General features: G+C 51.3%; 1 protein-coding gene and 1 long non-coding RNA gene across 7 annotated transcripts; one reads left to right on the forward strand and one right to left on the reverse strand.

The window, feature by feature from the left end:
• The first annotated feature begins 12,796 nt into the window (after positions 1–12,796).
• Positions 12,797–24,954, forward strand: TULP1 (TUB like protein 1). 6 transcript variants are annotated; one of them, XM_037015098.2, is made up of 14 exons: positions 12,798–12,926; positions 13,046–13,100; positions 13,435–13,561; positions 13,778–13,924; positions 14,522–14,677; positions 15,437–15,538; positions 15,608–15,727; positions 16,059–16,177; positions 18,844–19,014; positions 19,197–19,309; positions 20,189–20,303; positions 20,379–20,477; positions 22,609–22,780; positions 24,364–24,954. In XM_037015098.2, exons 1-14 carry the CDS (start codon positions 12,880–12,882, stop codon positions 24,495–24,497), a joined length of 1,677 nt encoding a protein of 558 aa, XP_036870993.2. In that variant the 5' UTR covers positions 12,798–12,879; the 3' UTR covers positions 24,498–24,954. The 6 variants fall into 6 exon arrangements, with proteins under 6 accessions (XP_073080246.1, XP_073080244.1, XP_036870993.2 ...); XM_073224141.1 differs by having other exon boundaries at positions 13,046–13,099; positions 13,419–13,561; XM_073224142.1 differs by having other exon boundaries at positions 12,799–12,926; positions 13,046–13,099; positions 13,419–13,561; positions 24,447–24,954.
• On the reverse strand, positions 17,650–25,491 carry LOC140846677 (uncharacterized). Its single transcript, XR_012126045.1, has 2 exons — positions 25,126–25,491; positions 17,650–22,302 (listed from the first exon to the last, which is right to left on the reverse strand). It is a non-coding gene; the product is annotated as an uncharacterized lncRNA (long non-coding RNA).
• Between the last annotated feature and the right edge of the window lie 1,156 nt (positions 25,492–26,647).

Consider the following 26,647-nt stretch of genomic DNA (forward strand, 5'->3'; position numbering starts at 1 on the left):
TAGGACTTAGTAATATTCTGTATGTACAGACCACATTTGCTTGCCCATTCATGTGTTGACAGACACTTTGGTTGCTTCCTCCTTTTGGCTATTATGAATAATGCTGCTATGAACATGGGTGTTCAAATATCTCTTTAAGACCCTGCTTTCAATTCTTTTGGGTATATACCCAGAGGTGGAATTGCTGGATCATACAGTATATTGTCTCATCTCTTTTGCAGGGGATGGCCAAGGTGGCCAGGCTTCTGGATTTGAGGGTATTAGAAGCTTGGAGGGCATTGGCTGTGTGACCTTGGGCAGGTCACTTTCCCTCTCTGAGAGCAGAGCCCTGTTTCCAAACACAGACTCTTGTTAACCACACACACTCCCAGGCCTCTTTTCCTGGGAGATTCTAATTCAGGGCCCAGCCTGGGACCCAGGACCTTGGAAGTTTTTAAAAAGAGCCTCAGGTGATTTTTATCATCAGACAGGTTTAGGAATCACATGATCTGAGCATTTCCAAAGGCCCTTGAAGCTCTGATTTTCTATCACCTCAGTGGCTAAGAGGCTAATCCAGAGTCAGACTGAGTAGGTTCAGTTCCACCTGGTTGCCAGGTACCAGAACCACCTCACTTTGTTCACCCCTCAAAGGAGGGTAATGGCACCTACCAAAGGACTACTGCACACAGTAAATGGAAATGAAAGAAAAGAAGGCTATCGCACACACTTAGTACTCAAAAAAAAGTTCTCTAATACCTTTGTGCTCTTACTAGTCCTCTCCCGCCCGGCCGCTGCCCTCCTCCAGAGGGTGGGTGTCTGTTGCCACCTGCTGGTAAAGCTAGGTCAGTGCACGCTCACTGCCAGTTCCCACCCTACCCAGTCCCACCCCAAGCTCCACCCATTCAGAAGCCTCAAGCCCCCTGATGAAGGCAGAAACCCAACGTAGGTGGGCCTGGGATCCCAGGGCCCCAGTAGCCCCAAAAGTCTGTTCCACAGGCTCATCCCAATGACGGTGAGTCCTTGGCGCAGCTCTGCCTTCCTGGGTGGTCCCAGTAAGGAGAGAGCCAAGTGCCAGCTCTGCTAGGGACCTCACAGACATCGTGTCATCCAGCACTCGCGACCTCTGTGTAAGGCAAAGGAACTTAGGCATTTTCCACAGGCGAGGAAATTAAGGCTTAGAGAAGTGACTGGTACAAAGTCTCACAGCTTGCAGTGATGGAGCCAAGTCTCAAAACAGGGTGAATTTCAGCCCCTGGCTATTTCCACCAAGCCACAAGGCCACTGAACTAGTTGTTCCCCACCCTGGCTGGACTTTGAATTCACCTGGGGAGCCTTAAAGACTACGAATGCCTGGGCCCCAGCCCAGAGATTCTGATTAATTGGTCTGGGGTGCAGCTTGAGCCCTGGGGTTTCTTAAAGCTCTGGTAAGTACTCCAGTGGGCAGCCAGGGTGACCATCACTGCTCTAAACTCACCCACTCAGATCTCTGTGCCCTGCGGCTCTGCTCTCAGATCTGGGGATAATGGCAAACTTCTGATAAGCTATCTGCGCTGAGGTATTCCTCCTCCCTGGGGCTCACAGGTGCACAGGAGGGCCAGAGGACCTCGTGACAGCCCCAGCCTGGACCTGGTGCAGCTCCACGGAGATCAGCGGAGGGTGTGCCTGGGCCCACCAGCACCTGCTCTGGAGTGAGGCCTGCAGATGTGAGACACCTGGTTCTGCTCATTCTGGCTGTGTGGCCTTGGGCAAGGGATTGCACCTCTCTGTGGAGTTGCCTCAGATGTAAAACATGTATGAAAGTAGCTTCTATTGCATAAAATGGTTGTGAGTATTAAATAAGCCAATACAGAAAAAGCACATAGAACATTGCCCGGAACCCAGCAAGCTCTCAATAAATGTTACCACTACTGCTATAGCTAGTATTATTATTATTCTGACTCTGACAATAGCTCCCTAGGTGGACTACTTGCCAACTGATCAGGAGAGGAGAACCCCTTTTCCTGGGAGAACTACCATTCTCCCATAGGGCAGGGCCATCCACACAGACAGCGCCCCGAGAGGTAGGCACATGACTGGAGCTGGCCAGTCAGAGTACCCCCATCCTCTTGGACTAAACCCATTAATCAAGGGGTGAGCCAGTGACCCCAGTGCAGCCAGTCTGACCCTGGCTGGGGAAATTGATGTGGTCAGGGAGCAATCAGAGGTGCCTTTTCCACCTACACAGAGGAAAGCAGAGAGTGTGAGAAAGAGACTTGAGGTCATCTTTTGAGCCCCCAGATACAGCCATGTGTGAGGTGAGAATGCTCCTAGCTGGCTGGGCCAATCAGTTCCCTTTTGAGCTTATGTTAGTTTGCACTGGACTTCTGTCCCCTGCCACCTTTCACCATCAGCAGAGTCCTGCCTGGCTTTAGGAGTCGGTTCATAGTCCCTGCTCAACCCTAGAGCCTCTGGGGGTTCAGCTGAGATGATGTCCAGGGAGTGGCTTCTTACATGGGGGCTGGATCCTGAAGCAACTCACAAATCACATTAATTGCCCATAAATTAAATTTACATAGGACAAAATTGCTCTTGACAATCCCTCATAGAATGAAGAGGACTAGAGAAACCTAATAATCAGGCAAAGCATGAGCCTGGACCTATAAAAGCCACTGTTGGGACAATTATCAAAACTTGAATGGGGTCTTTGGCCAAGGGTATTCGAGAGCTCATTGTACTATTCTTACAATGTATGTGCAAGTTTGAAATTGTTTTGAAATAAAAAGTTTAAAAGAAAGCTAGTAAATTGCCTGTCAAGTGGCATACTCATACCGCCTTCACACACCACACTGGAGACACACAAATCCATGCTGACCAAGGGCCAGGGAGCGTGCTCCATCAGCGGTGGGAAGTATGCCTCTCTCTTCCCCTGAGCACCTGGTGGAGGGACAGGCATTTCAGAGCCAAGTTGTGCCAGAAATCTGTATCTGTAAACACTAGAAACACTAGACTCACAATTTGTGGGACCAAGACAGAATAAGAGAAAGACAGGATCTCCCCTCCAAGTTCATAGTACCCGAGACAGTTCTGTCTCTCTCTCCATGTTCGGTCATTCGACACAGGCTCTGGGCCAATCCCTGGAGAGACAGCAGTGATCAGGGTGCACAGAGTTCCCGGAGTTCCCTCCGCAGCTCATGCGGCCTGGCTCCGTTATTGAGAGAGGTGTAGAGAACTACTCAAGGATGAAGCATATCCATCTTTTCTTGAGGACCTCCTGGAGACCTGACTGGGCTTCAGAAGTCCCTGGATGATGTGCTAGAATGCTGATTTGTGGGCCCCACCCCAGAGCCTCTGATGGTCAGTGGTGAGGTCTGAGAATCTGCATCTGTTAATGTTCCCAGGTGACACTGATGCTGCTGGTCTGGGGACCCCACTTTGAGAACCACTGCTTTACTGGGAAGAGCAATTTAAAGAGTGAGAGTTCCAGGCCCCACAAAAGACCCTTACTGCCCAAGGAGCTTTTAAAACTACTGCTGCCAAGACCCACTCCACACTAAATAACTCAGGAATTCTGGAAGGTAAGAAAAACTATCAGCATTTTTCAAAGTCCCCTAAGTGATTCTCATGCATGGCCATGGTTGGGCACCACAGCCCCAAACTAACCCAAACCCAGACTGCGCTTCAGTTTACCTGGCTGTGTCCTCGGCTTGGCCCACAGTCTAAGGATCTCTCTCTCCAGCTGCAGCCCCTTGAGCCAGCCCTGTGCTGGGCCATCTGCAAACTTTGTTACCAATCTGCTCATAGTCCTACAAGGTCTCTACCATCATCCCATTTTATGGATGGGAAAACTGAGGGCTCTGACCACCCAGGAAGACAGCAGCAGAGCAGAGATTCAAACCTAATGCCGATTAACTGCTCCCTTCTCCCCCATCCTGCTTTGCCTCAGTGTTTCCCAGGAGGGGGTGGCATTTGGGAAAGGAGAGTGACTTCCCCACATCATAAGGTATCTAGTGCCCCTAGCTCCTGCCTCCACCACCATGAGCAGCCCTCCCCTTCCCCTCAATCATGATGACAACTGGGTCCAAATGCTCTGCCTGAGAGCCTCTGCCTCAAACACCCATCCTGGCACCAGGCATAGCCCGGGCCCTTACTTGTCCATTCCTATGTCTTTCAGACCCCTGCAGTGGCCCCTCACCCTGTCATTGCTCTCTTCCTATTTCTGACTTGAAATCCAACTCTGCTGTAATCTTCAGCCCCAAACCTCACCCCAACCTGACGCTAACCATAATCAATTTCCTGAACTGCTTGTTAAACCTAATACTGATCTCACAGTCTTCCTGAAACCTGACTTCCAGACCCAGTTCTTTAGATGTTGTCATTGATCTGAATCTTCAGCAAATCTATATTTATAGCTGAACTATACAGCCTCATCTTAGCTCTCTCCCCTTATTTTTTTATTTATTTTCCACAGCTTTTCTGAATGTACAGTTCCCATCAGCTCACATCCTGTTCACTAACCTTCAAAGGCTCCTTAGCAACACCAATGCTCACTAGCATTAAATATCTTCTTCAGTATGAACCAAACGTAACTTTCTAAGTGTAGCCATTAGCATTAAGTTTGACCTGATGTGAGAATATGTGATAGAAAGAACATGTGATGGAAGATCCCCATGTCACAGTGACTTGAGATGGGTTTGTCTCCTTTTTTCTCTCTCTCCCCTCAAATCAAGGCTTCTAGCTAGTTGTTTCATAGTCACAACTTAAACTCCTAAGGTTACCTCATGGTCCAAGATTGCTGCTAGAGCTCCAGCCATGAGGTCCTCTTGCCAGCCAGTGGGAAGGAAAAAATGCCCAAGAAGGGTACACCCTTCCTGTAACACACTTCCCAGAAGTGGAACCCAAACCTCCACTTTTACCCCAGTGGCCAAAATTTGGCCACATAGCTGCAAGGAAAGCTGGAAAATATCTTTTTCTGGATGTCCATAATGCTCAGCTACAAATCAGGGTTTCATTATTAAGTGAGAGAAGATATATTGGAGCCAAGATGTTTTCAGACCACTTTCCCTACTTCCCTACCCATAAGGAGCTCAGTTTCAAATCTCCTATCATCAGCTTGTAACATTCTATGAAGATTTTGGCTCCTGGCTCACTGACCCTCCAGCATGTTCTTGTCCTAATTCTTGATGTAAACCTTGAATTTCCATAGCCAGGTAAACCTTGCCAACACCCAGCCTCTCAGTTCCTTGGCCTCCTTTCCTGTGACCATATCCACTTTTCCTCTGCCACTAGACTTTATCGTCACTGTGCCATCACTGACCCCCAGATGTTCATTCCATTCCACCCACTTTCTGAGCCAGCTCACTCCCTCTCACTCCCCAACTCCCACCACCTATCAACCTCACCAGAAACTGCACCCACTGATTGATCTGTCACTTCTCCCCTGTCCCTTCAGCTTACAATTATTAAAAATAAAATAACTTAAAAAAAACACAAAAAGAACAACCTCCCTCCTGAATCTACTCCCCCTATAGCTACCACCCCTGTTCCTGCTCCCCCTGACCCTCTTCAGGCCCTCCCCTCTGGTTCTCTCTTAAACCCACCACCCCACTTGTCCAAAACTGCCCTTGCTGTATGCCACCAATGGCTCTGTGGCCAGCGAGCAGTTTCCCTGCTCACGCGTTGGCCATGCCATCAGGCACCGTACACACCAGCCTGACCGGGAACAGCCCTGGTTTATGTCTGTTGCTCTGATGTGATTGTGAATTGTGCCCCTTTCACTCACAAGTGTCTGGGCTTGGACAATAAACCCCACGGTCACCCTCTCCTGCAGCATCCACCCAGTCGCTCCCTCCCTCCTCCAGCATTCCAGGAGTCCCTCCCTTCTCCCTGTTGCTCCATCTCAGGTTCCTTTGCTGGTCCCTCCTCATCTCCAAGGAACCTCCTAATACTGTGGTACAAACCCTCCCACTGGCTCAGTCCTGAGTCCCATCTTCAGCAATAACTTCACTCATCCCTCAGTCATCACAGCCAGGTGTTCGGCTCTAACTAGGATTAAGGGGCTGATAACTCCTAACTTTATATCTCTAGCCCAGACCTTACGTCTAGCTGCCCTGGTGACATCACACATGGATGTCTAATTGGCACTTTAAACAGGATATGTCCCACACTCCTGACCTCCCTGGCTCTCCATGGTCCTCCTCATCCCAGTTAATGGAATCTCTGTCCCTCCAGTCACTCAAACCAAAGCCTGGTGTCACTCTGATCCCTTGTGCCCCACACCCAATGCACCTGGGTAGCCTGTCATGTCCACCACCTTCTGACTAGCCACTGCCTGGAGGACTGCAACAGCCTCCACACTGACCTCCTTGCCTCCCTAGTCCCCCTAAATCTGCTCCCCACACAAAAGCTAGAGTGCTCTTGTTAAAGTCTGCTCAAACCTTCCCATGGTCCCCAGTTCTCACAGAGCAGAACTCCCTTGCTCCCCTGCCCCCATCACACCCTTAGCACCTCCATCCATAACCTTACCTACTACTCTCCTCTCACTCCCTGTGTTCCAGCCTTGCTAGTCCTCAAATGTGGCTAAGCATGCTCCTGCCTCAGGGCCTTTGCACTTGCTGTTCCATCTGCCTGGAAAGCTCTTCCCCTAGATATTGATGCAGCTCACCCCTCACCTCTTCAGATCTTTATTCAAGTGTGACCTTCTCAGTGATTCCTTCCCTGATCACTCTGTTTTAACTTTCAGACCTCTCTCCAAATACTGTTATACCTTTTTCTCCTTTCCTGCCACTTTTTGCACTGTACCAAATACCCTGCATGAGAGTTTAGAATGTCAATGATAAAAGGGCAGGGATGTCCATTTTGCTCACTTCCATCTGTCAAGTCCCTAGAATGGTGCCTGGCACACAGTAGGGGCTCGATGAATAGTTTGAATGAGCCCTCATTCTATACCATAACAGCCTGGCTGCCCCCTGCCTGTCTCTCTGGCTCCAGGCCTCATCCACGTCTCACATTGGTTAAGCCCTTTCTCTAATGGGTCCCCTGCACCTGGTGACTGTGGCTGAGTGGGCAGGCATGAATCCGGTCTCCTGTCCCCATGTAGCATGATGGCTTCAGAAGGTAGTAAGCAGCCTGTGCCTAGAGGTGTGTAATAACAGGTTTGAGAGGATTCCTGACTCTGCAGGAGGCCACACGTCATGACCTGTGGGGCCTTTCAGCTCAGACTCATACTGATTCTGTGAAAAGCCAGGATGTCCTGAGCAGCATCTTTTGTCACATTGTCCTTTCTAGAGGACACATCAGTGCCCTTGTTTCATTCTCTGTGCCCACACCCAACCAACCCTCATCTCCCAGGCTGTGAGCTCCATGAGGGTAAAAACTGAGCTCGGATCCCATCATCTACTTGGGCAGCCACCCAGGGCATCGCCAGCAAACAGCTGAGGTCCCCCTCGGTGAGCTGTGGCAGTGAGGTCCCAGGGCCCTGGGCCCAGACAGTTGGCCTGGATCACTGCCCACCTGTGGGCCCCTCTCTCCTGATTCACCCTTTCTGAGCCTCCACTGCCTTATCTGAGAAGCAAGGGTGAGACTAGGACTCTGGTGCTAGAAGTCTGGGGTTCTCTGGGAGGAACTTCCTTTTAGAGCAGTCTGCCAGAGGCCATGTGACACCCACAGAACCCTGAAGAATGAAAGAGGCCCCGAACAACCTCAACAAAATAAAGAGGACTGAAACTGGCCATTCCAAAGTTCAGACCTGTTTCCTCTTTTGCAAGAGCCCGGATGCACCTTCAGGCAGTAGAAATCCCAAGTTTCTGAGAAACCCCCCTGAATGGATCCTTTGGGGATGCAAATTTCTTTTGCCAGCTTGAGAAATTGAAGTGCAGGGCAAGAGGCTCTGAGCCAGGGGGAAAGCTTGCACAAGGTCACCCGGGGCGGGGAGGTGGGGGGGCGGGATGTGGTGGATGCTTGAGTCTGTTTCTGGGCAAATCTCCAACTCTTAACCCTAGCTTCAGGCTTTCTCCAAAGTCCCCTCTTTTCACCTATGCACCACATAGACTGAGCCAGGGAGACCTGGGTTTGAGATCCTTAGGGGCTTGGGCCTCAGTTTCCTTATCTGTGAAATGAAGGTACCCGCCTGGACACGGAAATTGAGGAAGAAGAGGACAGCTGACACGGATGGGACACTTGCTCTGTGCCAGGCACCATGCTAAGCACTTATATGTATCAATCCATTTAATTGTCACAACTTCCATAAAGTCAGGTACAATTTTATTGTCACCACTTCACTGGCTAGAAAACGGAGGCATAGAGAGGTGGAGTAATGGGCCCACCTACCTTTTAAAGTTTCCAGAGAGATCAGAGATAACCCTAGAAAATACCAGGTACATAGTAACTGCTGGGTCAATGGTACGGTTCCAAGCTCCTTGACTTCTGTGAGCCACAGCCACACAGGTGTGCTGTGAATGGCACTGAAAACACTGAGCACGGTGCCTGGCACACGGTAGGAGTCCTTATTTACCAGCATCATAGTCGTTGGTGGTAGCAAATCTTTGTCTTCTGAAAATGGATTTTATTTTATGAAACAGCTAAAATTCATGTGGAGCTGAATCTGGTGACTAATGCCAGTAATCTAGTGGTGAAATGTCATTTTTAGAACAAAACAAGGTGTAATTACTGAGCCCTGAGCCTGTTTTTCCTTAGAGAAAAGCCTTATACTGTGTCAGATGAGCAGGTACTAGATCTGTGTTCCCCATCTGAATCGTATGCCTAAAGCAACCCTCATTTTAACCAAAATCTTCACGCCCAATCCTAAATCTATCCCGACCCAGATCTGAATGTCTATACTTCCTCTAAGTTCCCCACACATTTTCACCAGTCTAGCCTCACCAAAACCCTGAAGTTTCTTTTTATTCTTTTCTGAGTTCCACTTTGCTACTCTCTGTTCCTATCCTGATCTGGATCTGTACTAATTCTCAAAGGATTAAAATAAATGTAATTGCATTCAAAGCATGCAAAATTTGAATACATTCTCCTCAAAAGTAATGACAGTAAGTGCCAAACTTCTAAATTAGAATAATTTTTCACATTTCCCAAAGGGATTTCTTTTAGTATTTTCAAAATCATGTATTAAAATGTATAGCAAATGCAGTTTTATATTAATAAATAGCAAAAATGTAATAGCATTCAAATGGTTTTAGAAATTTTAATTCCACCTTACTAAATATTTTAGAAAAACAAGACTGTTCCCTAAATAGCATCCGGTGTCCCACTAATTGCCAATATGAAGAACTGCTATCGTGCTTCACACATTGTGGCCAGACCTACATATATATAAATTTAACTATTATACAAATGATTTATGGTATTATAAAATGTCCCTCAGCTGCCATGTGCAGCTGTTATGAATACTGTGCTAACTCATGAGAACCTTCAGAACATGAAAAGAAGAAAATGGACACTTGGTTATGCATTTATCACATTCATGCAACCTGAGAAGCAAGATGTGAGGAATGAATTTATCTTTTCTTTCATGTAAAACCTTCTGCTGTTCAAATTTGCCCCACACTCCAAAGCAGTGTCTAACACTCAGCTCATCCCACACCCCTCCTGCAGTCTGGGGCAGGACCTTTGGTTGTGAGAATGGTGAGCGAGAGATCCAGAGAAGTGTTTCCCTGCACCCTGAGCTGTGTTAGCATGTAGCCATCTAGGTTTCCAGCCTGCTGGTCAGCACAGAGTCCCAGGGGCCTGCAGTTCTTACTCATCTATTTGTTTAGGGTTTGAGATACTCAGGAAACCACCGTAGGATCTTAGGGCCGCTCTTGTTCTGGTCAAGGCGGTGGTACTGCTCTACTGCGCCTACTGCCTGGAAACATTTTGCATAAGCTGTGCCTTAGGCCCGGGACATCATTCTCGTTTCTAGTCTTTGAAATTCTTCAGGTCTTAGTTTAAAAATTCCCCTCTCAGACAGGCCTGTCTGTCCTCTAAATCCAGACTGGATCCCACCTGCTGTTTTCATGGAACCCAGTTCTTTTCCTTCTTGGCATTTATTACAATTAATAACAATGAGATCAGTATAACTAATTTGCGGATTTATGTCTATACCATCTGTCAGAATCACAAAAATGTAAGCTCTATGAGCACAGAGACCACATCCTTTCATCCATCACTCTATGTCCAGTGCTTAGCATACCATTTGGCACATAGTCAGTGTCCAGGAAATATGACCCACTGTCAGCCAGTGAGTTTCCTCAACTTTTAATGCCAGGGTGTTAATGTCTGTCTCATAAGTATTATTGGGAGAGTAAAGAGAGAATGGGAGCAAAGGCCACATAGTAGGTGGACAATAAATACTATTATTATTATATATTCAGAGGCAGGTGAGAACTGAGGAATCTTGGAGGTGGGGACTTGAGGGCTATTTGGAGTTGGATGGGATTCGAGGAATCGGGAGGGCATTCCAGGACAGAATAGTTTAGCAAAGGCATGGAGGAAAGTATAAAGGCAGTGAGTAAACCTATGTGGCCGGATGAAGAGTAAATTTTGGGACAGCCCTGTAGTTAGAAAAGCAGACTGGGGTCAGATTAGGAAGAGCCTTGAATGCCAATCCAGCACATTTAAACTTGATCCTTAGGCAGTAGGGAGCCAAAGAGTTTTTGAGAAAAAGTGTCAACTGAAGACATGGTATTTAGAAAGATTAATAATGGCAAATCCATAGCATGTATAATGTGGGGTTGGGGGAAAGGGGAGGGCTGTGCAACACAGAGAAGACAAGTAGTGATTCTACAATATCTTACTACGCTGATGGACAGTGACTGCAATGGGGTTTGTGGGGGGAACTTGGTGGAGGGGAGAGCCTAGTAAACATAATGTTCTTCATGTAATTGTAGATTAATGATAACAAAAAGAAAAATGTGGAAAAAAACTTAACCCCCAACTGCTTTATATATTTTATAATCCTTCATCAGCTATGTGTAAAGAAATTCCATTATCAAAATTCATAATAAGGGTTTAAGTAATGGCTGGATTACTAGAGGTTGATAGTTCTTTTGCTGTAGGGTTCATCTTCAGAGAAGAATTGTACATGATAACAAGAAATATTCTAGAAGCAGTAAAGGTAGTCTAGAGGACTAACACTTCACCTTGAGCTCTCTGGTGGAAGCCTGCTTTCCAGATGGGTGATCAACGACAGATTTTGTATAAGGTAACAGGAAAAAGGATCATTCTGCAGAAACTATGGGTTACTATCATAAGCAAGTAATGTTGGGAAAAATGCTGCAGTGTATTTTCTCATAGCTTTTTAAGACTCTAGAATATCAAGTAAATTTTTCAATAAAATATAGAAAAATAGTAATAATAATGGCAAATCTGGACCAGGTGGACTAAGGGACTGAAGAAAAACAAAAACATTTTATTCAAACTCATCTCTAACCCTTGTGACGGTATAAAACATGCAGGGTTAGGGGCAAAACCTCTACAGATACGGATTCAAGCCCTAGCTCAGCAATGTTATGACCTGGCTGACACTGAGCCAGCCACTTCACCTCCCTGTACCTCAGTTTCTCCACCTATAAAATGGAGATAATCCTGCCTATTTCACTGGACTGGTGAGAATCAAATAAAGAATGCACTCATTAATCCACTCATTCAAAAATGAACCCCAATAATGTATCAAATTGTCTTGTAAATGATAGGGAGACAGAGATTAAGTGGAAGTGTTCTGAAAGAGGCACATAATTTCTGAATATCAAGTGCTTGTGGTACGCAGCTTTCCATCTGTCATAGCACTTAATCTGCCCAATATCCTTATCAGGTTGGTACTATTACCAAGCCCTTTTTATAAATGAAGAAATGGAGGCTCAGAGAGACTAAGTTAGTCACCCAAGGACGTTCAGCCCTTAAGTGGCTGAGCTTGGTCTTGGGCTCACAGCTGACCCATGCCTGAGATGACTGTCTCCCTCCTAGTGCTGGACCTTTGAACACATCTGGCTACTTGCAACTTCTAGGCCTTTAACTTGCTGTTCCCTTTCCATCCCACTTTTTTTTTTTTGCCTGTAGAACTACTCATCTTTCAAATTCTAGATTAGGCTTCAGGAAGACTCCAGGATCCCTGCTTGGGCCCCTCCTCTGGGCTTCCCCAGCACTTATTCAAACATCTCCCATGATATTAACCACAGTAGCACTATATCCCTGGTCTCTGAACTTTTAAAGAAGTATATCCCTTATCAGTAAAAAAATATTTTTAAGTGAGCACCCATAATATAGGCACTTTTCTTTTTTTTAAATTAAGATATCATTGATGTACAATCTTATGAAGGCTTCACATGAGCAACATTGTGGTTTCAACACTCACCTATGTTATCAAGCCCTCACGCCCCCCCACTGCAGTCACTGTCTATTGGCGTAGTAAGATGCTATAGAGTCATTACTTGTCTTCTCCATATAGGCACATTTCTTTATAAAGTACTGTACATACACGTTCTGTTGAGCCACATATATTAAATATTGATAACTCCTAATTCTTTTATTTTTATGAAAAATAAATACAGGATCTGATCCAATGTTTTCTTCCCACAGCCCATTGACCACTGACAAGTAACAAATTCATACCTCTAATCCAAGCTGGTGGGCAGAGGGGAGGGGTCGAGTGGGGGAGGGCGGAGTGGGGGGTGCAGTGAGGGAGGGGTCGCTGGTAGGTGGATGCCATGCTTCCCCACTGCAGGAGGTTTGAGAAGAACGTGGGAGTCCAGCTTCTTCCCCAGAGGGCCGGACCTGGGGGCATGGGGGTTATGGGCAGGACACCTCCCACTGTGCTTTCACCCACTTGAGCCAGGGGAAGGTGGGGCAAAGTTGAGCCTGGATTAGCGGGGCGGCAGGGAGGCTGCTAGAGCTGCGGGGTGGCCAGACCGGCCAGTGCGGAGAGGCAGGCGCACCATGCCGCTGCAGGATGTCACCCTCCGAGAGGTGTGGGCCTCCGACAGGTCCGGAAGCCCCCCACCACCGCTACCACCTCGCCTGTCTCAACTCTGGGCCGCCCAGGTGGAGGGGCTGGGGTGGGGCAGGAGAAAGGAAGACAGACTGATCCGTTTGTTGCCCTCAGCGGACCTGAGGAGGAAGGCCGGCGGAGCCCAGAGGTCCGGCAGCGCCCCAGGCAGGTAAGTGACCCCTGCTCAGACAGGAAGTCCACGCAGGGGATCTGCGAGTGCGACCGGCCCCCCTCAGCCGCCTCCGGGGGTGGCTACCTGGAGGGTCTTTAGGAGAGGGGTATTTGGAGCACCTGGGCTGTCCGGGGGAGGAATCTGGGCTTGGGGCAGTGGAGGTGGCCATGGCGCCTGGGAGGGGTCACGGTGCCCACCCCACGGAGGAAGCTACAGCTCCCCTCCCGCTAATCCGCGGTTATTTCTGGCGGCTCAAGGGATTACAGGGCGCTGGGCAGCCCTCGGAACCCCCCTTTCCCTCCTCTCCCTCCTCTTGGCCCCCGACCCCCAGCGACCCGCCCGGGGACAGAAACTGAGGAAGAAGAGGAGCGAGGCCCCTGAATCCCCCGACCCTGCGGGACCCGAGCCCCGGAGACCCGGCGGCGGCCGGGCGGCCGAGCGCGGGGGCGCCCGCCTGGGTGAGTGCGGGCGGGGTGTTGGGCGCACCCCGGGGCGGGGCGAGGCGGGGCGGGGGGCCGGGGGAGGGGGTCGCAAGGGAGGCCGAGCGCGGGGCCACCACTCGGGCGAGGAGCCCGAGCGGCAGCGTCCAGGGCTTGGGGCGCGGGGAAGACGGGGTCGGGGCGCTGCCTCCCCGGACCCGGCGGGCTCCTGCCTGACCCCGCGTCTCGGCTCAGCCGGGCGGAGGGGGAGGCCACGGGAAGAGCCGGCGGAGGCCCGGGCGCCGCAGACCGTCTACACCAAGTTCCTCAGGGACCCCGAGGCCAAGAAGCGCGACCCGCGGGAAACCTTTCTGGTAGCCCGCGCCCCGGACGCCGAGCACGGTCAGAGGGGGCCCGGGGGAAGGGCGGGCTAGGGGGGCGGGTCGGGGGAAGGAGCCAGGGGCTTGACAGAACTGCAGCGAGAGGCAGAAGGCTCGGAAACAGCCTGCAGCTATCTGGCCTTGTCTTTGAGCCAGAAAAGCTTTATTCTCTTGCTCTTTCCCCCGTTTCCGGATGGGGAAATTGAGGCGCAGAGCGATGAAGAGTATGCCTTAAACTATAGCCACTCGCCAAAGGTAGCCCGGATGGGTCCGGCTCAAGGTCAGAAACAGAGGCAGACGACAAGAAGAAACAGAGGCAGAAACAGGGCAGGTGCAATGAGAGGGAGCAGCGGGGGGGAAGGAAGACCAGGAGGGCGGGTGGAGGGGAGGGTCCCGAGAGAGGGGCCGGGCCTGCAAAGACGGCATATTCTGAGAGCAGGATTGCACAACCCCCCCCCGCAGCATTCCCCCAAATCCAGCTGGCCATCCTGGCCCTGTTCTGGAGGGGAGCCTCCTATCCCGGGCGCTCATTCACCACTCCCCGGCAATCACGAGGGACTGGGCTCTCCGGATATTGGAGCCCTCCCCAGCCCCCATTATGAGGAGTTTCTACCTACAGAGGAGGAGGAGGACGAGGAGGATCAGGAAGAGGAAGCAGGGGAGGCAGAGGAGAAGGAAAAGAAAGAGAAGATACCTCTGCCTCCCAAGAAGCCCCCAAAAGAGAAGGTGTCTGCAGACATCAAGGAAAGGAGGGCCAAGGCCCCAGGACTGATGGGTGGGTGCTGAGGGCACAAAGGGCGCACACAGCCACTTCAAGCTAGCCCTGCCCATGAGGGGCCTCCGGTCTCGCTGAAGCTGGGACGTCAGACACTTACCCAATGTCTGGACCCCAGAGTTTCTTCCTCTGGTGGCTTCCTCCTCCCATGGTCTTTAAGGACAGAGATCAGTGTGTGCTCCTGCCACCACCCCCACTGCCCCTGCCCCGGGTGCTCTGTGAGCCAGGGAGGACAGAGAGTTTTAGTTTTCTTTGTGATTTTTGTATAGGTTTTTTTTTTTATCCTCAATATGAATTATTGTCATAATTTTTATAAAAGTATCAAAGTGATTACAGTAAAAATCCATCAGTGAATAAATGCCATGTTGGCTCCCTGGCCTAGGTACCTCGCCCTACAGATTCCACAGCCTGGAGTAAATCTGAATACCCAGCCAGGACCTGTGGGAGGGAGAGAGCACTGTCTATGGCACTGGCCAGAGGAGGTTTTCTGGGGGCAATGGGGTGGGAGCTGGGATGCATGTAGGAGGCCTGGCATTCATTCATTCATTGATTCATTCATTGGTTCACTAACTGCTCAGTAAGCACCTGGTGTTTGTCCAGCCACTTTTGGACTCAGGGTTCAAATGAAATGATCAGAGACAGACCCTGGGCCCCTGTCAGGCTTTCAGCCCCCAGGGAATGAAGCAACGATGAGTGTTTTGGAAGGTGGCCATCATCCCAATAGGCTTTTCTTTGTCTAACCCCACCCTCCAATTCCAGAGGACCTGGGGAGCCCTCTCCCCCCACGGAAAGCTCTGCGCATTAAGAAGAAAGGGATGCCAGAGAGGGAAGGAACTAAGATGAGAAAGACAAAGGAGAAAGGTGAGACTGGAGGAGCAGGGGACTCTGGCTGTGACAGGCCCTGTGAGCCCTTCGCATCCTCACACACAGGGTCTGGGGAGGCTGACAAAGACCTCTCAGTGAGCCCCGGCAGAGTGAGAAAGAAGGCCCCAGCAGCCATGTTCCTGGTTGGGGTAGATGGCCCAGCTGAAAAAGCTCTGAAGAAGAAAGGTGGGTAGCTGTGGCCTCTGGTGCCATGATATCTAGAAGCAGTCCTGAGGGTGGGGAGCAGGCCTGAATTGTAGGGTGAGGAGTGTGAGTTCCAGAGTCAGAAGACTTTGGGGAGAATTTTGACCACCCCACCCCACCCCCACTTTAATAGCTGTGTGACCTCAGGCATGTGTCTCAGCCTTTCTGAGGCTCTGACAACAGTAATACAGGGTTACTCTCTTGTGGTTGTGGGAAGGGGCCAAGAGAGACACAGTGTTTGAAACACTTTGCAAACCATTAAGTGCTCCACCAGGGTCCGTAGTTAACAGGCTTGTTCTCCCTCTATGCCCAGACACTCCCAAAGGCTCAGAAGAGGAAAGGAAGGAGGAAGAGGATGAGGAGGAAGAAGTGGCAGCTGTGGTAACAAAGAACAGTAATCAGAAGGGCAAAGCCAAAGGAAAAGGCAAAAAGGTTGGGGCCCAGGGCAGAAGGGAGCTGAGGTCCCTTCAGGGAGCAATGGCAGAGGCCTGGGCTTAGCAGACGAGAGTGTGGGACTTGGTGGGCAGGGGCCATGGGGTCATTTGGGTTTAGAATCTTGGCTGCCCATCTGGTGACAGGGTGTGAGGACAAAGGCCACCAGACCTGGAAGAACAGAAGAGTCAGTTGAAGGGTCACCAGGCTGGGACTGGCCACTGGGAGGCCTTATGTCATGTGGTCTCTAAGCTTGCCCTTCTGCAACCTTACCATCTGACACAGCCAGAGATGTTCACACGGCCCCCATATGAAGACATGCACATTTTCTGTGCCTGGGAAGTGGAGCACACAGGCAGATAGCACATGTGCACACACCCATGGGATCACTGATTGATTGATAGCCCACTGTACAAGTTGTTAAAATATTCCCATGCTACTGCTTTGAGCTCACCAAGTGCTTCCTGTTCCCCACCACCCGGGACCTCCCAACCTTCCAGCAACTAAAGGGTCAACATTGGCTGTTAGGGGCTTCCAGCACCCTCCCCAGATGGATCAATGTCCATTCTGACTATACGTTCTCCATAGGCAGAACAAGTTGTTAAATATTTTGAATATTGCTCTTCCTCACAAACAGAACTCAGGTACTAATGTGCAAGCAGGAAAGGTCTGACTAGAGAGAGAAAGGAATGAAAGTCTCTGAGAAACTGGTTTCCATGAGTGGCGAGATCGCCATGAGGGCAGGGCTGGGGTCTTAGCTACGTGGCTGTAATTAATCTGTTCAGGAGTGGTCAGGTCTTGGGGGGACTGTTCACATTAGCCAGATCACCAGATACTGATTTATAAACTGAAAGGCCAGTGTATTATCTCCCAGGAGGAATACCACTGCAGTACAGCCTTCAGTACAGTAGGCCCTTAAAATCCACAGCTGTAGAAATGTTTGAATAAACTCTGGCTTTCTCCACATCACATTCCAAACATAGTCTTGTGTGTTTCCCAAGTTTCCTCTGGAGCAGCCTAGGGTGGAGAAGAGATGCTCACTTGCCCGCGGGCTAAGGGCCCACTCCCTAAGGGCCTATTCGCTGACAACCAGCCTCACCTCATACACAGTGTAGACCTGGCCTCAGCAAAAATGGCCAACCATGACACATTAGGGCTTCTTAGTGGCTCACATACATCATTTAATCCTCAAATGCACACACCCAGGCTGGGAGTCTTCTCTCCCCCATTGGGAGAGAAGTTGGGATTAGAATCTTGACTCCACGTCTTCTGAGGGATAGAACATGAGGGCAAAGGATACCAGCTTGTGAGAACAGAAGGGGCAGTTGTGTGGTCACCAGGCCAGGCCAAACCACCATAGGGCTCATGCAACCAAATTGTTATTAGGAGTTTTTCCATGAGCAAAATGAGCTTAATTATTCATTCATTGAATTGACTATGTATTGCTGTATAACCATCACCCCAAGACTTAGTGTCTTAAAACAACAAATATTTATTTTCTTAATTTCTGGAAGTCAGACATCTAGGCACAGCTTAGCAAGTCGGTCTGTTTTGGGAATCTCTTCATGAAGTTGCAGTCAGGATGATAGCTGGATTGGCAGTCATTCTGAAAGCTTGACTGGAAATGGAGGATCTCCTTCTAAAATGGTTCACTGTCCTGGTTGTTGGCTGGCGGCCTCTCCATAGGGCTGCTTGAGTGTCCTTATGAGGAGGCAGCCAACTTCCCCCAGAGCCCAAAAGAGAAAGCAAGGAGAAGCCACAGATCTTCTGACTGACATATTCTACTGGTCACAGACCAACCCTGATACAGTGTGGCAGGGGACAACAGAGGGCATAAATATCAGGAGGCAAGAATCACGGGGCACCACTGTGAAGGTTGGCTACTACCTTCATTGAGTATGTACTATATGCTATTATATCAGTAGTAGCTAACCCTTCTATAGTGTTACATGCTTAGAACATAGCAATTCATACCTTTAGCCTCAACTCAGGTCACCCCCTGATATAGTGTCCACATGAAGGAAGGTCTTTCTAAAGGCTCTGGATCTGACAGGAGAGACTGGGCAGCATTCATAGCCCAGCTCCACCTCTTACTACCTATGTGAACTTGGACAAATACCTTAATTGCTGAGCCTCGGCTTCTTTATCTGTAAAATGGGACTACTGCAGCAGATATTGATAAGAAAATTAAATGAGTTGATATTTGGAAAGTTCTTAGAATTATGCCTGGCACATTGGTAAACCTTACATGTGTTTGTTAAATATATGAATTAAGTAAGGTCTGTCCCAGGTGTCCAACTCACCCTATGTACTTGTCAGATGAAAAAAACTGAGTCACAGTGTAGTTAAAACTTAACAAGTGTGACAGATAGTAGCGGAACTAAGATTTGAACCCAGGTTGTCTGGCTCTAGAGGCTGGGCTCTTCACTATAAGCCAAATAAACTAATAGTAAAGGACAGCTCCCCTAGCCTCCTCACATGGCCTGCCAAATCCTGGGGAAGTGTGAGGCAGTCCCACTGGCCTCTAGCTGGCCTCTCCCTTCTCTCCCCACTCAGAAAGCAGTGAGTTGTCCTGCCAGCCCTGACTAGTCCCAGCACTGGGGACCTGCTGAGGACAGGGGAGCTGGTGCTCTGGAGTTGATGTACCCTTTGCCCCCATCCCCCAGAAGGAGGAGAGGGCTCTATCCCCACCTGTGGGAGTGCATGAACCCCAGGAGTTGGTGCTTCAGCCTGCCCCCCAGGGCCGGACAGTGCGCTGCAGGCTGACCCGGAACAAGAAGGGCATGGATCGGGGCCTGTATCCTTCCTACTTCCTGCACCTGGACACAGAGAAGAAGGTGGGCAGGGCAGACGGCAGGGAGGAGGAGTAGAGCTACCAGAAACCTGGCTCAGTGAGGGTCTAGAGCCAAAATAGGGGCCTAGGCCTAAAGGGCAAACAGATTTCTCCTTCCCCTTACCCACCTCCTTTCTCACCCCATCCTCTCTTCCCATCCACTCGCCTGTCTCCCTCTCTCCCCAGGTGTTCCTCTTGGCTGGCAGGAAAAGGAAACGGAGCAAGACAGCCAATTACCTCATCTCTAGTGACCCTACCAATCTGTCCCGAGGAGGGGAGAATTTCGTCGGGAAGCTGAGGTGAGGCTGGGAGGCTTAGGGCAGCAAGAGGGCCTCGGCCAGTCACCGCTGTCTCCCTGTGCCTGGAAGAGTGCCCACCATGTTGGACACTCGGGAAAAGTCCCCTGTCACAGGGCTTCTCACACCATGCCATGCATAGATCACTTGGGGGTGTTGTTAAAATGGTTCAGTGGGTCTGGGTTGGGGGCAAGAGTCTGCACTTCCAACAAGCACCCAGGCAATGGCCTCACTGCTGGTCTGGGGACCTCACTTGCAGTAGGGCGCAAGGACCATGAGGGCTGGGGCTGGGCTTGTCTTCTTCATGACTGAATTTCCAGCACTGGTACATAATAACTACTCAATAAATACTTGCGAAGTGAATGAATGAGCAAATATTTATCACTTACCCTATGCTGAGTCTATATCCCATCTAATTGTCACCACAAATCTGAGAGGTGAGAGGAAAGTGAACCCCTAAGTCAAACCTTATTGTATATAACAAACACTTCTGTAAGGCCTACCTATGTGTCAGGTGTAGTTCTAAGTAACTTCCAAATATTAACCCATTTAATCCTCTTATCAACCAAGTAAGGGAAACACTGTTTTTGTGCCTATTTTACAGGTGGGAAAGTTGAGGCCCAGAGAGTTTAAGCAACTTACCTAAGATCACACAGCTAGTAAGAGATGCAGCTGAAATTTGAATGCTGCCCAGTCTCCATCTAGATCCAGCTTTTAAAAAGACCTCATGGGGGAAACGTGGGACAGGGGACATGAACTGCTCTGATCTAAAACATTCCTACCCTTAAAGTAGGAGGTTCTCAAAATGGCTTGGCTGTGAGGATCTTGGAATAGGGGTGTGGAATTCCCTCAGCCCTGCCCCTAATTCTACCCTGCTTTCAGGTCCAACCTCCTGGGCAACCGCTTTACCATCTTTGACAACGGACAGAACCCTCAGCGTGGAGGAGGCGGCACTGATGTGGGGAGCCTTCGGCAGGAGCTGGCAGCTGTGATCTATGTGAGAACTCCACCGGTCCCCCAAGGCAGGACCCTCCCCTTGCAGGGGCCGGCCTAACAGGCATCTCCCTCCCAGGAAACCAACGTGCTGGGCTTCCGAGGTCCTCGGCGCATGACGGTCGTCATTCCCGGCATGAATGAGGACAATGAGAGGGTCCCCATCCGGCCCCGAAATGTGAGCCCTGCACCAATGTGATGCATCTCCCTGAGGGTCCTGCTCTCTAGGAGACCCACTCCAGGGGAGCTGGGGAGCAGGGGCTCAGCTTGGCTAATACCTAACCCCCTCAACATACCCACCACACTCACAAATTCATCCTGGCAACTGTGGAATGAACTTGGGGGTTATGTAATTGAACTCACTGAAACAAGCACAATGGGATTTTTTTCCTAGTTTACATCAAATCATCCATTCATAGAGTCATTCAAAACACATATATTGAATGCTGAGCATTATTCTAGGCAACTGGAAGACATCAGTGGACAACACAAAAGTCTGCCTCATGAAACTAGCATTCTAGTGGAGGAAGAGACAGTAGACAATAATTGTGATAAATAAGTAAATTATGTGGTATGTTAGAAAGTGGTAAGTACTCTGGAAAAAAGAAAAAGTCAGACAAGGGACAAGAGATAAGAAGAGTGCTGACCACTATACAGTGGTCTTAGTGGGCCTTATTGAGAAGGTGAAATTTGAGCAGTCTTCAAGGAGGCAAGGGAGTGAGCTTACAGTTATCTGGGGGAAAGAGCACCTAGCCAGAGGGAAGAGTCAGTGGAAAAGCCCTGAGGCAGGAGGGTGCCTGGTGGGTTTGAGGGTCAGCAAGGGGGCCAGTGTGGCTGGAGGGAGATAAGGCCAAAGAGGTGAGAGCCAGAGATAGCCTGTATAACTGGTTTTTACTCCATGAGAAACAGGAAGCTATAGCAAAGTTTTGAGCAAAGGAGTGACATGATTTGACTTTTATTTTAAAAAGCAAAGGTTTCGTGTGTATATGTTTGTGTGTGTGTGTGTGTGTGTATGTGCGTGTGTGTGTAGCACAGGGTAAGATGGAGAGATGTCCTGGATAGAGGTGGCCTCCTTCAGAGAGCCAGTCTGTAGCACTGTAGGTTGGCTGAGTCCATGATTTCAGAAATGGGATGACTGGCATGCCCCACATTCACAGTGAAGTCACTTTACTCATTTACAATGAAAAATAATACCCCATCAGCTGATCACATCCTTCCCTACTGGGAAGTCTCACCATAGTCAGAGGCCCAGCCAATCTATGGTGCACCAGCTGTGGGAGGCTCTGGTCTTGGGAAACTTGTGGGGCTCACAGTTGCTCCTTCCGTGCCTGGAATAAACACACAGATTTAAGGGCGGTGTCTCCTGCATGTGTCTGAGCTTGGTAAGAACTACCTTGTGCTGCTTTGAATATATAGTTCATTCATTCTAAAATCATTTATTAAAGCCAGGCACTGAAGATTCAAACTCAGTACAACACTTACCATATCAAAACAATGTCTGATATTTATAGAGCATTTACTCTGTGCCAGGAATTGATCTAAATAGCACTTCATTCGGTATTTGCTTATTTAATCCTCACAACACCCTACTGTGAGGGAAACTGAGACACAGCCGTTAATACTGTGCCTGCCCTTAGAGTAATTCTGTCCATGAAAGTGCAGCAGGAGAAATGGTAAGAGCAAGGTGTTATGGAAGCTCAGAGCTGAGACATTTACATCTGACACGGGATTAGGAAGGCTTCTTGGAGGACATGATCCTGAGTGGACTCACTCTAACCTATGAATGTGAACAGGTGACAAGAAAACTTGGGGAAGAAATGTCTCAAGAGTCCTGTCACCTAGACACCTCTCCTTCCTTCCAGAAACTCTCTTCCAGGACATCTTGTTTTAACCAGTGTTTACCTGTCCATCTTGCCAAGCTCCACTGTAGGCTCCTTGTGGGTCCTAGAATGTCTGACCCATCCTCGTAATCAGGTGCCAGCATGTGTCCAATCCTAAGGCCCCTGGCACACCAATGGCACAGAGTCCCTACTGTGTGCCAGAAGCTACTTTCCATTTCCAGCTCCCCACTTTGGCATCCCACATCAAAGTTTTATTCTCACAGATGTACACTCTGACCAAAAGGACACCACAGATACTAAGCATGCTCTCAACAAACCCTGAATGGATGCCCACATCCACACCCCCGCACCCCCCCCTCCACACACACACACAGGGCATGATGCACAGGTCCCCAGGGCCCTCCCCCCATCCCAAGATATCTTGGCAACCCCACTGTCCTTTTCCTAATACTATCCCCGGCCCCCCAGGCCAGTGATGGACTGCTGGTGCGCTGGCAGAACAAGACACTGGAGAGCCTCATTGAGCTGCACAACAAGCCACCTGTCTGGAATGATGACAGTGGCTCCTACACCCTCAACTTCCAAGGCCGAGTCACGCAGGCCTCAGTCAAGAACTTCCAGATTGTCCATGCTGATGACCGTGAGTATCTGAGGGCCTGAGCCAGGCTGTTCCCCACTGCCTCCAGGACCCCAACCCCAACGCAGGCCTTTCCCCACCATTTCTCCCTCCCTCTCACAAACACACACTGGCAAGAAGCTCTCCTTTATCCTTGGAGCCAGAACGTCTGGGAATGTCACTCTCTCCTGCAGGGGCACATTGACACTATGCTCCCAGGAGCCTCAGAGACTCCCAGCAGGTGTCTTGGGGCTCATGGTTCCCAGTCTACCATTGTTCCATTCTAACATTGACCAGAGCCTGGGGTAGATACTGGGATATTCTGGGTAAGACTGTGTTGAAGGAGAGTTGAACTGCTGGAGTCTGAAAACCTCTGATAGCCCAACCCCTGTGTGGTCAGAGAGAGTGCTGAGACTCAGAGAGGGCAGTGCCTTACCCAGAGTCTCTCAACAACTCCAGGCAGTCATACTGACCCTCCAAATTTATTTCACAAACAGTGTTTTCTATATGCAAGGCACCATTCTCAGGATTTGACAGATACTGACTCATTAAATCTTTTCAACAACCCTGTAAGGAAGGTATTATTATTATTGTCCCTATTTGGCAGATAAGAAAACTGAGGCACAAAGAGGTTAAGTAACTTACCCAAGGTCATACCGCTAGTAAGAGATAGAGATTAGAACCCAGGTAGTGACTGCAGTGCCCCAGCTTCCAACCCCTTCAGGATGATTATTTTTTAGGAGTAGGGTATGTTATTCAAGCATTTAAGTGCCTACTCTATCATCCTCTCTCAAGTGAGGTCAAAGGCCAGCCTTGGAGGAGTTAGGGAAACAAGATGTACCTGGGACACAATTCAGTAAAAAAAAAATGTTCCTGTTATCAGCCTTGGAGAGGTCCCCACTAGGGTGAGGAGACTTGGGGGTGGAAAGGTATCTCCCAAGGGACTCTAGGTTTCCAACACTGGCTAACACTGAGTGAGTCCCCCATCCCCCATGCCATCCTAGGGATGTGCACCCAGTGTCACCTGTCCTGAGGCCTTGGAAAACTACTCTCCAGATCACATTTCTGGTGGAGCTTGGTCTGCTGAGGTTGGGGGTATTTTTAGCAACTTCCTGTCCCTATAGATGCTGGGGGAGGTGCTGGGATTGGTGCTGGGAACTTGGACCAGATATGGGATAGGAGCTTGGTGGGGCCACTGCGTGAGGAAGAGGACCAGGGGGGTAGTCAAGGCATAGAGCCTTGCAGTCTAAGACAAGGACTTGGGGTCCGGGGGCGGGGAGAAGGAATGGGGCCAGAAGACCACATGGAAAGGAAGGATTCTAGGCTTGGGTAAGTTTGGCAGGTTCCTATACTTAAGTGCCTGTCTTATGCATAGCCCTGGGTGGCAGAAGATAAGGCAGGATCCCGGCCCTCAGGGGCTTACAGTCGGATAGATGGTAAAACTGCAGGTGGGACTGATTGGGGGAGATAAAAGGGACAGATGAGTGTAGGGTAAATAACTGTGATGGTGGCTGAGGATTGGCGCCCCAATGCAAAGGAGGGCATTTTCTGCCAGGGAGGGGAACCCAGGACCTCTCGGGCGCCCCCACCCCTGTCTGTGTCCGTAGCTGACTATATCGTGCTGCAGTTCGGCCGCGTGGCGGAGGACGCCTTCACCCTAGACTACCGCTACCCGCTGTGCGCCCTACAGGCCTTCGCCATCGCCCTCTCCAGTTTCGACGGGAAGCTGGCCTGCGAGTGACCCCAGCAGCCCACAGCGCCCCCAGAGCCCGGCAGGGTCGGGGGAAGGATTCAGTGGAGGCTTGCAGGATCCCTTAACCAAGTCCCTACTTGAAGACTCCTCCCTTGTCGGGGGCTGACCCCTCCACCGTCTCCGGTGACCTCCATCCACTCCTCACCCTGGCGCAGGCTGAGGCAGGGGAAGAGCTGAGGCAGCAGGTTGGGCGGAGATGAAGAACATCTGGAGTTGGAGGCGCACATCTGGTCACGGAGCTAGCCTGCAGGGCTTCACCAACCCACCCCCACCCAGCCCCGTGCCCGTCACTTCCTGTCCAGGAGCAGTAGTCAGTGTTGTTTTTACCCCCAACGGGACCATACTAGGGCTCCGAGGAGCTGGGGCGGGCGCGGAGGAGGGGGGTAGGTGATGGGGGATGACGACCCAGGACCCACATCGCCAATAAAGACGCGTCCTTTGCAAACGAGGCAGTGGTTCTTCATCGCGTGCGGAGAACGAGGCGGCGGGAGGGGTCCGGAACGCGGGAGAGTCCGGAGGGCGGGCTGGAGGCCTCCCTTCCCCACACCCCCATCCTTTCCCGCCCTCGCCCCCGGCGTTCCCGAGTCCCTTCCCCCGCGCCCATCGCCGGTCCTACCGAAACTCGGCGGGCTCGCAGTGTCGAGACGCCCCCGGCGGGGGCCCCGGGGAGCTGGGCCGAGAGGGAGGGCCCCGTAGGTCGGGGAAGAGGGGGAAAGGGAGAAATTCGAGAAACAAGCCTCTCGGGGAGAACCAGACAAACCGGGTTCGGGTAGGGCGGGCGCAGCCGCCCGGGCGGGGCCGGGTCTGGGGCCCCGGGAGTGGGGGACGAGCTCTCGGGCGGGAGAGAGCACTCTGCCTAGGCGGCTCGGCCCTTGGGTGGGGGGTAGGGAGTCCCGAGGCCCGAGCGCTCCCGCTCCCCCGGGCTCCTCGTGACGCGGCACCCAGGCCCGGGCACCGACGGGAGTCCTGCCCTCCAAGCGGGAGCTCCGCCCTCGACCCCGCCCAGGCCAGAGCCCCAGATTCCGGTGGGGTACTTGGGCGGTGGGTAAAGGCCCGCCGTGCGGAGGAGGTTGTGAGAATCGCACCGGAGGCAGAGGAGAGGGGCTCCTGGACGCAGGAAGGCCGGGAGCTGCCCCGGAGCGCAAAGCCGCGGGGCTGACAGCCCGAGCGCCTGCGGGGGGCGGCCCCACGAGGCCCCGCCCCTCCCGGCCGGTGCCCGCCCCCTGCGTGCCCCGCCCCCTCCTTCCCCGCAGCCCCCACCCCCCCCCGCCCCAGCTCCTCAACACAAACTTTCCGTCCCGCTCGCTCCCTCCTCCGCGCCCGGCGCCTCCCGCTCCAGCCCGGCTCATTCCGCACATTCCGGCCAGCCCCCTCCCCACGATCCCCCTTCCCGGCCCCCCTCTCAGCTCCTTCGGGCCCGGCGGAGCGGCCCGGCCGGAGCGCCCCCCGGAGCTCGGACCAGGTAAGCCGAGCGGTCGCCGGGAGGAGGCCCTGCTCGGAGAGGTGGTTTGGTTGGTTGCTTCTGGATTGTGTGGGGAGGACACTTAGGGGGGACTGGATCCCCGGGCTATTGTCCAGCCTGAGCCCCAGCCCCTGTTCTGGGTGCCGCGAAGTTTAGAGGGGGGGGGGGAGCTCTCCGGGAAGCCCCGCCCACCACCACCACCCCGCGACCCGGGCGAATTGGTCTGGCGAGGTAGGGGAGCCGGGAGCTTGTACCAGCGTACGCGTTTGGGGTGTCGAGACAGGGGCCTGGGGGCCTGCCACCAGGGAGCTCGGTACCAGGGACACCCAGTCCCGGGCTCTGCCGCCCTTTGGACTCCCGGCTTGCTCTCTATCGGAGCCCGCCCGGCCCCAGCTCCGAGCAGGCCTCAGCCCGGCTTCCCGGCGCCTAGGCCGGCTCCTGCGCTGGATTGTGTAGGGTGCCAGGGAGCAAAGCTGCGCGACCTGGGCGTGTGCCCCCTGAGAGTCAGGGGCTTCAGTTCCCCCCATTTCTGCCGCCTGCGTCGGGGCAAAGGTTCGGAGTGCCAGCCCTGAACTTCGTGAGCCTGGCCTCAAAGGGGGCTGGATTTGGGGCCTTCTCATTGCCACACTTCCTCAGAGCCCTTGTTTAGACTCAGGAGGGTTTGAAGGCTACTTCC

Source organism: Manis javanica, chromosome 16 (genome assembly GCF_040802235.1).
Source record: "Manis javanica isolate MJ-LG chromosome 16, MJ_LKY, whole genome shotgun sequence".
Classification (NCBI taxonomy): Eukaryota; Metazoa; Chordata; class Mammalia; order Pholidota; family Manidae; genus Manis; species Manis javanica.